Below are 11,292 nucleotides of genomic sequence, written 5' to 3'. Positions count from 1 at the left end.
CCATTTAGACCTGAGGCCGATTATAAAAAAATGTCTTCTAAATCATCATCAAACCCATGTTTCTATGTCAGTGGTGCTAAACCCTTTATGTCCCGCACCCCCAGAATTATCTCTATTTGGCCGTGGACCCCCATCTGAAAATATGTTGTTCCAGGCACCCCCCAGTTTTCAAAAATAGCAGATCTACAAGCTCGTAGCGTGGCACTCGGTGCCATGCTATGAGCTTGTAGATCTGCTATTTTGCAATAGCTGAAGTATAACATAATGCTTAAAAAAAACAAAAGGGGTTCAGAATGGGTTAAATGAGCATTTGAATAGCAACTCAAATTGACATTAATATAACATTACCCTCAGTTAAGTATTGCATTAAAGCTGCAATTAATACACAGCCATTCAGAAAAAGTTACATCCAACCAACTATGTTCAGAGAAACGGCAGAGATAGTTTTTAAATGAGATGGACATGTATATGATGGAAAACATTAAAAGTGGGTTTCAGGTGGGGTAATCTAAACTCAGCATCTTAACACTGTTGAAATAGTGCATTTCATATTTAATGTAAACAAACATACAACAGGACTAAGGTGAGGCAGTCAGCAGGTTACAGCGCTGTAGGGCTTCGAACCCTATATCCAGGCAGAAGCTCGGATAGTACACTACCAGCGCTTTATTTTGCTTTGCAACACCATGTCTGTACTTGCATGTGAATTCAGAAATATAAGATCTACAATATGCTATTAATTAATAATATTCAGTTAACAATGAAGGAAAGCTGTGTTGGTGCTTAATCAAAGCACGCTATTCTTATCATATTTTATACCTTTTCACCCGCAGCGCCTGGAGCATCCACTTGGACACAAGCAAGGGTCTCATCGGCCGTGGACGCCTGGACGGGTCGCCTGGAGAACGGTGTCTGTTGCGAGACGCAGAAACATCCAATGATTCCAGGTTTGTGCATCAGCAGATGTTTTACTTTATCATGCAAGTAAGGACGTGTTAGCATGGCCTAAACAATCACCGGTAGAAGGTACTTTCAGGTTTCTGAAATGGGGTTCAAGTCCCTGCAGTGATGGAAGGCTTAATGTTTTACATGTGTCCTGCTTGTGTGTTTATTACATGAAATGTTATCATAAGTCAGAATAGTACCCGAATGGACAAAACTAATTGTAATTGCAACATGTAATACTTGGTTCACGGCGTTCTCTTTCACAGTAGGCTTTGCACAATCCCAGGCGCGAACCATGGACCTCTCGTGGATGTCAGATTAAATGAGATGTAAATTGGAACACAGGTATGCACCTCTGGCGACCTTGGACACTCCCATATGCTAATATGGACAACGGAGACCGAGCGGAGGACGTTGGCCAATCGCTGGGCGGGGGAAAACCACTACTGTACGGCTCGACGTCGCGAGCGGACACGGCATGCAATGGAGTACAATAGTACATGAACCACGTGACCAGGCTGTTTTCTTCCCCCTCAATGTCGTAACTCTGTTGTCTATGGGTTAAACTTTAAAGAAGATAAGATGGGCGGGTTTTAGATGTTAGCCTACTCCCTACTCCGAGTTCGTACACATTGACAGACATTGTACATTCTGTAATCTAAAATAAACAACACAGACTATATTCTTGGGTCTCAACATTGTATGGTTTATTTAATAGATTTTGTTAAATGGCATAAAACAAGTTGATCGTTTATCGATGTATCTCGCAGTTATGTGGCAACATAACTCTCGCCTAAAAAGGCTTTTTGATTGATTGATTGAAAAATGTATTAACAGTTTGCAGAATTACAGTACATTTCAAGCACAAACTCAATACAAAGGCTGTTAACTGTGAGTGGACGACCCAATTAAGCATTACACTTGTTTACAAGAGGGTCCACCATGTTCAATTCATCAAATTTACTCTAATTTAAGATAACAAAGGATTTTCATCCACCCTTTCTGAAATCAACGTGATGGAGAATGACAACAGCAAAACCTGAACGGTTTGTGAAATTTGTATTTGAGTACTGCGTCTCAAATACAAATTTCAAAACACAGTATTGTCCAAAAGTCTATTGGACAATACTGCGTCTCAAATACAAATTTCACAAACCTATCAGGTTTTGCTGTTGTCATTCTCCGTCACGTTGATTTCAGAAAGGGTGGATGAAAATCCTTTGTTATCTTAAATTAGAGTAGGCCTTTTTAGGCAGTATATTTTCAACACAAATGTGCTGCTTCAATGAGGGTGGTTTAATAAACAAGGCATATTGGAAGCAGAAAGTTGCTCATTTATCCACATAGACATAATATAAAAGCGTACATTCTTCTCTGTTCTCTTTTTCCCGTCCTTATTGTCTCCACCAGGCCGAAGGCATGGGAGAGATAGCCCTGAAACATGACATGATAACCATCATGAGTCATGACGCAACTGCAGCCTGTTTTACGCGGTCGCTACATTTACAGTCCAAACGTGTGTATATATAAACATTTCGTTTTCAAATATAAAGTACTCACAATTTGTCCCACGGGTGTTAGAAATGTGCTGGTACAGCGATTAGCATTGCTGCATCCCGCGTTGTTTAATAAAAAGCATTTTTATCTGAGCGCCCCGGCTACTTTTCTCAAACGGGGTTCGTTTGGGAAATACACAGTTGCACACCGGGTGCGCACTCGCCTATTAGTCTGTATTGGCAGTGCAGTCAGCGTGCCTATATCGAACACACCGAGTGCCACACTCATAGTTGAAAGCCAATTGCAAAAAAACAGCTCGAATAAAAATGCTTTTTATTAAACAACGCGGGATGCAGCAATGCTAATCGCTGTACCAACAAATCTCTAACACCCGTGGGACAAATTGTGAGTACTTTATATTTGAAAACGGAATGTTTATAACGTTTATAACGTTTGGACTGTAAATGTAGCGATCGCGTAAAACAGGCTGCAGTTGCGTCATGACTGTCATGGTGGTTATCATGGCAGTCATGTTTCAGGGCTAGGGGACTAAGGGGAGAGAGTATGTTTTGCACTCTGCCTGTCTGTCCGTCCGTCCATGTGTCCGTCTGTGTACAGCTATTGCACCGTTAACCCGGTCGATGCCAAATTTTGCACACACACTCCCTGGATGCCAACGATGAACCTCTGCCCCAAAATATCCAGAACGGTCTCTTATAGTGCCACCAGGAGGCCGACTTTTGAAAAACATTTTTTTTTATATTACTCCTCCAGATTCTGTCCAAAAATCCCGCAAATCGTTACACATCTCTATAGTCATGTGTTCAAGATCTGTCTGATATTTCATATCCCATCCTAATTGGCTAACATTGGCTTTCAAAGTTTGCAGGATTGGCCCTTTGAAACAAAAAGCCTCAAATCATGAACGCAGCGTGCAATTTAAGTGAAATCTTTCACAGACTTTCCTACTAGGCTGAGGAATATATCCCACCCTTTTCACATTGGCCTGTTATAGCGCCACCAACAGGTGGATTTTTGCAAAATGCCTCAAATCATCCAATTGCCATCAATGGTGTAAGAACTAATGGCACCCTTTTCACATTGGCCTATTATAGCACCACCAGGAGGCCACAACATGGCCTGGTGGAGACCTGTGCCCCGAGGGGCACTTTATCTAGTTGTATTTTCTGCTATGATAAGAAACTATTCTCCTTCCTGGTTTTCATTCAGTTGTTCAGTTTACTGTGTGACATATTTGGGCAGTGTGTCAGTGTGTCAGTGTGCGTGCGTGCGTGCGTGCGTGCGTGCGTGCGTGCGTGCGTGCGTGCGCGCGCGCGCGCGTGCGTGTGTGTGTGTGTGTGTGTAGGCGGGTAGGCCTACCGTACTTCCGAACCAATGCACTTATTTTACTTACTTTCTCAGGACAGGTATTCAGACTGCGGCAACAAACATGGGTAGGCTGCTATTATTAACCATAACTTCCTGACTGACTGCTGCCTGCCTTGCTTCAAGTCTTGTTGTACTTGCTTGGCCACAGAATTCACAACAAAACAGAGTTGACCAAACTCTTTTTTTTAGAAAGGCATATGCATCGTTTTAAACAGTACAGAGCTTTATTAAGCTGGTTCACCAGAGCTGAATTCCACTTAAAAAAATCGTTAACATTTGTATTTGGGGTGGCAGTGACACAGGCAGTGGCCAGTAGGCCTAGAGCAGCTGAATGGCAACAGTGGGGGTTCCCAGTTTGATCCCTGCAGGCTTCCCCCAGAGTTAGTGTTGAGCAAGACGCTGAACCCCTAATTGCTCTTGATGAGCAGGTTGGTGCCTTGAATGGTTTCCTCTGCCATCGGTGTATGAATGTAATGCATGCAAGCTATGTAAAGCGCTTTGGAAGGAAGGAAGGACGGACGGACACAAACACACACACACACGGACGGAGTGCAAAACATACTCTCTCCCCATGCCTTCGGCCTGGTGGAGACAACAAAAAGGACAAAGAAAGAAAGAAACACTGATGGGGCAACTTCATGGCATAAAACTGTTAGTCCGTCATAGTCCAGTCAAGTCATCTCAATCCATTAATAAGAGCACTATAATGCACCATTAAAATAGTACAATACACCAATAAAATCAAATAACGGGGACCACACAATCACAAGATTAAATAGATGAAACAATTTGCACATGAACTTTGAAGTTCATGTGCAAATTCATCATCCATATAGGGGGGTACCACAGGGGATTATATTATACTATTGCACTTGCCCATGGTCTATATTGCACTTGCCAGTTAGGACAGAGTCATATGCATATGCGAGTGTGTGTGCGCGTGCGCGTATGTGAACCGAGCAGTGTTTTCACTGTGCACGTGAAAACACTGTCTTTCTCACATCCTCATCTGTGACTGTCCGGTTTGTCCACCACTTCCGTCAAGTGCAGCCTGCAATGCATTGTCACTTCCTTCAAGTGCAGCCGCCTCCTACGAAGCACATCACCAGGCAGTGGGGGGAGTCACCAGTGAGCAACTCTGTCAGTGAGCAGCAACACAGGATGGAGAAAACACCACTCTGCCTTCTAGTCTGTGAGTAGAATCATACAGTGCAATTTAGTGTATTCACTCATGGGTTTAATTAATGCTATGTATGTTTGTCCAATGTCATCATGAGGACAAGATGAGGAATTTCAATTTGCCTCCCTAGGCTCTATTAAGGTCAGGGCTTTGGTAAGAAGTTGAAAAACTAAGAGATTCAAAACAACTAGATTACATCTGCAACATATCAGCTCAAGATTTGATTGTACTCTCCGGCGTCTCGGCACACTATCACACTATCATTAATATGGAACTTTAAATTGAAATTACATGACATTGGTGAAATAAAGCAGGGGTTCTCAACGTTTTTGGCCGGGGACCCCCGGAAATGCTTTGGCAATGTCTCGGGACCCCGCCCCGCCCCCTCCCGACCCCCAATATAAATTGACTGCTACAATAACCTTAACCCATTTTGGGCGGGAACCCCTTTTGGTGTTTTAAGCATTATGTTATAATTTAGCTATTGAAAAATAGCAGATCTACAAGCTCATAGCGCGCCACCGAGTGGCGCGCTACGAGCTTGCAGGTCTGCTATTTTTGAAAAATCGTGAAAAAAAAAAATCTTTTTTTTATTTATTTTTTGAAAATAATTTGGGGACCCCCTAAAATAATTTGGCGACCCCCCCGAGGGGTCGCGACCCACGGGTTGAGAACCCCTGAAATAAAGGATCTTCAATAGTTGCTCCATTGATTCAATGATAGCAATGACAAAATAACCATTTATTGACATTGAACAGAAATATTCCTCTTGGTTTTACTATTTGAAGATTAGGATCCAAGATCTGCTGATCCGGTCCAGGTTAATTCAAATATTAAAATCAACAGTAACTTGACACTTTTATAAAGATAAATAAATGAATAGTCGAGTATTGTACATTAAACGGTCAAAATACACATCCATGTGCTAAGAGTGAGAAGGGTCTCAAAGTCTTGAGACCCTTTTCACTGTGCAATATAAGTCAAAGGGGAGGATCATTTTTTTAACTTGTTTATTGCCATTATAAGATCATTTACAGGCAATTTGTTTCATATTATAAGACATTTTCTCTCAGTTCATTTTTCAGTTTTAAGTGTAAAAGCTAACTAAGTGACATTACACTCTAAAGAAGATACATGCACACACATCTACATACGTTTGTATACACATGTACATCTTCGGAGATAACAAGGACAAGAAAAGAAAAGGGGGGGAAAAAAAAACATACATAGAAAAGTAATAATATTATTTGCCTTGTGAGTGCCTTGGGGGTGAACTTGAACTTTTCACTGTGATATGGGGAGGTTTTAAGTTAGGGTATCTGGGCGGCAGCTCTACCCATTTGTAGAATCTGATTCCAGATATTCTGCCACAAACGCCCATCTCAAAGCGGGAGGATATTTTGAATGATCAGTTTCTTAGTCCTGTGTAGCCAGGTGATTTGAAATCTCTAGTTCACGCCTGTGACGTGACATTAAAATGGATTCTTCTGATTCATAGGTTTTAACTGAGATCAGATTCTAAAAATGTCTTCATACATCCTGACAGTTTTCTGAAAAAGCTATGTTTCTATGTCAGTGGTTCTTCGATCTTTCAAAAATAGCAGATCTACAAGCTCATAGCGCGCCACTCGGTGGCGCGCTATGAGCTTGTAGATCTGCTATTTTTCAATAGCTAAAGTATAGCATAATGCTAACACCAAAAAGGGGTTCCCGCCCAAAATGGGTTCAAATGGATTCTTTTGAATCATAGGTTTTAATGTGAATTGTGTTTCTGAACTTCGCAAAGACTTTAGGATGGTCCTTCGTGTTGGGATGATATCAGGATTGGTTTCCAAAGCAATAGGCATATAGCATAGCTGTGTTAGTTCTTAATGTTCTCACCACGGGTGTAGTCCCTGCATTGAACTTAGATTTCCCCCCACGTCTCTCGTTCTCCGTCTCACTCTTTCTGCCCTCCCCCTAGTGATTACTTCCATTATAACTGTCTCAGCAGAAGTTCCAAACAGTGGTGAAGTTATGAGAGGTAAGTTTCTCTTCTACTGACCAGATCAACAAAATGATCCACATGTTACCATAATGGAATCAGTGAAATGTTGATTTTAACAAACAGTACATGATCTATCAGGAAATCATCTTTCTTCTCCCTCTCTGTCCCACAGCCTCTCTCAGACTCAGTCCAGACAGATCTCAGTTCTTTAAATATGAGTCAGTCTTTCTGAGCTGTGAGAACAGACAGTCTGACTCTACTGTGTGGAGACTGAAGAGGACTATCAAAAACATCACCTCAGAGTGTGGTGATGGTGGCTGGGGGAGGATGAACAACACAGGATGTCTTGTCAGTTTCATGCAAGCTTTTGACACTGGAGTTTACTGGTGTGAGTCTTCAGAGGGAAAGAGTAACACTGTGAATATCACTGTGACTGGTACGTTCAGCAAATGAACAATCTTGTCTTTTTTTTGTCTAGGAAAAGACAAAAAGGAAATAAAGAGAAAAATAGAATCAGTGTAAACAATATTATCAACAAACATCTGTAAATTATATTCCATATTCGCAAAAGGGGTAGGAATATATATTTTTTATGAAAACGTATCCGGTCCTACCCCTTCAAACCTGCCATACACACAACAATCAAACAAACAAGACAGTCGAAATGATGCTACATGACTTCTTTTGTTTTCGTTTTTCTGTTAGAGAGTAGGCCTATGCCATGTTAAAACCTCATCATGATAGTGTTGTTCAGAGTGATGTAACCTCAGTCTAACGTTCTTCTATGCTGATGTTATTTATCATCGTTCAGCTGGAGCTGTGATCCTGGGGATGCCTGTACTTCCTGCGATGGAAGGAAGTGGTGTCACTCTGCGCTGCTCTTACAGGAACAAGACGACCGCTAAACCGTCCTCTGGCCGCCCAGCTGATTTCTATAAAGACGGATCCCTCATCAGGACCGAGTCTACAGGACAGATGACCATCCACAGTGTTTACACGTCTGATGAAGGACTCTACAAGTGTCACATCTCTGGCCTTGGAGAGTCACCACAGAGCTGGATGGATGTGACAGGTGAGATTGTTGTATCACGTATTCTATCCCTGTGTGTGTGTGTGTGTGTGTGTGTGTGTGTGTGTGTGTGTGTGTGTGTGTGTGTGTGTGTGTGTGTGTGTGTGTGTGTGTGTGTGTGTGTGTGTGTGTGTGTGTGTGTGTGTGTGTGTGTGTCTCTACTTTTAGCATAAATTAAAATGATTGACATTCATTCATGGTTCACAGCTCTAGAAGCCTCTGTTGAGGCTGAAATTGAAATGACTGACATTAAAATAGATTCACAGCTCTTAATGTGCGTTTAAGAGGAATATGTGTCTCATTCTTCTGCTGCAGACAACAACCATCCGGACACTCCCTCCACCACGCTCCCTCCCTCTCTGCCTCCATATTTCTATTTCGCTCTGATATCAGTTGGAATCTCCATCTTTCTGCTGATCCTGGGCCTGTGTCTCTGGAAGAAGTGCAAAGGTATGTCATTAATGTCCAGGCAGCCATTTAGAGAAGCAGTAAAGGCTTCCCATACACAAGGAATAATCAATGGGGAGCAGGTCATTATTGATAATGATCAATGGGGAGCAGGTCATTATTGATAATAATCAATGGGGAGCAGGTCATTATTGATAATAATCAATGGGGAGCAGGTCATTATTGATAATGATCAATGGGGAGCAGGTCATTATTGATAATAATCAATGGGGAGCAGGTCATTATTGACAAATAAACCCTGACATGGTGATTATTAGATCCCAACGGGAAACAGTTTATTTCTCAACTAGAAAGGTGCACTCCTCAGAGTGCAGATCCCTGCCAGGCATGGCTTTTGGAGTTCGGCTGTGAGCAATGTGAAGCATTAAAGATGTACATACTACTTAATGAATGTGGCCTTTTTCTTCTGCTTTTTTTCTTAACAGATCCATGTTGTGTCAAGTAAGTAAAGTATTGATCTTTGTATATCGAACATGGCTTTAGATTCCATATACTGTGTGTGTGTGTGTGTGTGTGTGTGTGTGTGTGTGCGCGTGTGCGTGTGCGTGCGTGCGTGCGTGCGTGCGTGCGTGCGTGCGTGCGTGCGTGCGTGCGTGCGTGCGTGCATATATATATATATAAGATTCTTCTTTTTTTTTTCTTACAGACCCATTCAGCCTCAGGGAACCAATCAGGATGACATGTACTGCCCACTGCGACACGGTCAGTCTTTGAACCAATCATGTTGCTTATTAAGAACACTTTTTAAAATTAAAATAGTTTAATTTCTAACATTAGCTGGCAATAAGTGCAATAAGTCCATCACCGTAATGTTTGAAATAAAATAAAAAATAAACAATGTGTCCACTTAGGCAACGCGAGCGTCTATGAAGTACTGGATCGATCTCATCACGTTCCAATGGGTACAGTATACTGTTTAAATATATTCTCATGTTATTCATTCATACAGAGTTATTCATATATTGGGGACATGTGCCAGTAAACAGATAATCACTGTATATGTGATTTATTAAGCTGGAATGAGAATTGAACCCAATGAACAACACAACTCTGGCACAACCAATTGAGAGATAAAAACACCAACGCATTCATCAAACTGTTGGCCCACATTCTGCAAAGCTTCTAATCATCTTTCAACTCATGTTTCAGTCACAGACTCATCAAGACCTCAACGTGCAGCTGATGCACTTTATGCAAATGTCAGAAACACAAGAATCAACATAAGATGAAACTCTTTGATAATGGAAGTGGAGGTAATGCTGAGTGTATTTTATTTGCATGTCTCAATTAGTCAATTCCCCCCATATGTTGGGGCTTAGGCACCTGCTCTTTTGCCTAAGTGGCCCTTTACCCCCCAAAAAAACAAATGCGAGGCTGTAAAAATAGCTGTTATCAATATTATATATTTTAATGTTTACATTGTCTTTTTTTTTGGAGTTTGGGCCTCTGCCCTCTCAGTGCTCTCTGCACAGCCCTGGGACAGAGTCACATAGACATCTGAACTCACACTTGATGATGGCATTAGCCGAACTACAACATGACGTCACGAGCCGCGGTGAAGAGCAAACCACCGCCACCGCTCCAGCCCTTCTCTCCGTTTTTACTCACCACCGCTCAACGTTATTTCTGCTCCGGTGGTCAGCTCACCACCGGAGCGGTGGTCACCTCACCACCGAAAATCCAGAGGCCTTGTCTCTCTCCCTCTCTGTGAGTCTCTCTCTCTCTCTCTCTCTCTCTCTCTCTCTCTCTCTCTCTCGCTCTCGCTCTCTAATGCCATTTTATATTTTGCACCTGTTCTTTTGAGTGTCACTTAAATATAATGTTACAGTGTTGTGATGTTATTGTATTATACGGTTGTTATTATCTAGACTTAAAACACCCGATGGCCATTTATAGTGAGTTATAATAGTTAGAAATGTGAGTTATGATCACACTATAATGCATTGCAACACTGATCATAATAGTCCTACATAATTCCAGCAATTATGAAGTATTATAAATAATACGTAACCGTATAAGTCATCATAAAATGCTTTATAATGTGTTAGCAATATTTTTCTGAAGCATTTTCAATATATACGAGTTCTGCTTATAAGCAGATTAAGTAAGTTTAATGTGCATTATAGACATGGGATGCATACTGTAGTAGCAAGGGTTACTGCCATTTATGTCTGTTTTGTGTCTTTGTACAATGAAAAGTATTCCTATACTGTTTCTTTTGATGCCCTAACCACTGATTGATTGATTGATTGATTGATTGATTGATTGATTGATTGATTGATTGAATACTGTATCAACACGATTACTAACAGTACTGGTGGCAGTCAAATGTTTAAACCCTATAATTAACACCAGATGCTTTTGATACTTACACGTTTAATTAAAGGGAGCTTCTAGGACTTTGACTCAATTGATTTTCTTACATTCAGTTTCCAGAACAAGGAATAAAACTGTCTTCCTGCCCTAAATTCATCTTAACCGCAGTGCATATTTATCTGAACACAACAGCACAGTACAGTAGGCCTACAGTACATTTCAATAATCCCTGAGGTGACATTACTTCTTTGCATTGACCCAGCAGTGTGCTGCTCCAAGTGACCACATGGGGGAGCAGTTGGTCGTTAAGTGTATCGAGAGCCGCACAACAGCTCTGATTGATTGAATGTTCAGTTCATCTATCTGTACATTGTGTGAGTTGCAATGTTAGCCAAGCTAATCGTTTTAAAATCACAACTTCAATGAAATGTGACTTGTGTG

The 11,292-nt window shown here is 41.4% G+C and overlaps 1 protein-coding gene across 1 annotated transcript; it reads left to right on the top strand.

Annotated features, from left to right (window-relative positions):
- The first annotated feature begins 6,999 nt into the window (after positions 1-6,999).
- LOC306922527 (uncharacterized protein) lies at positions 7,000-10,099 on the top strand. Its single transcript, XM_079500196.1, has 9 exons — positions 7,000-7,034; positions 7,171-7,434; positions 7,810-8,070; positions 8,383-8,517; positions 8,961-8,976; positions 9,182-9,237; positions 9,387-9,437; positions 9,685-9,788; positions 9,973-10,099. Exons 1-8 carry the CDS (start codon positions 7,028-7,030, stop codon positions 9,762-9,764), a joined length of 870 nt encoding a protein of 289 aa, XP_079356322.1. The 5' UTR covers positions 7,000-7,027; the 3' UTR covers positions 9,765-9,788; positions 9,973-10,099.
- Positions 10,100-11,292: the final 1,193 nt, after the last annotated feature.

Source organism: Electrona antarctica, assembly GCF_951216825.1.
Source record: "Electrona antarctica genome assembly, chromosome: 1".
NCBI classification, from domain to species: Eukaryota; Metazoa; Chordata; class Actinopteri; order Myctophiformes; family Myctophidae; genus Electrona; species Electrona antarctica.
The sequence above is the reverse complement of the archived record's forward strand: the minus strand, read 5'-3'. Positions and strand labels throughout refer to the sequence as shown.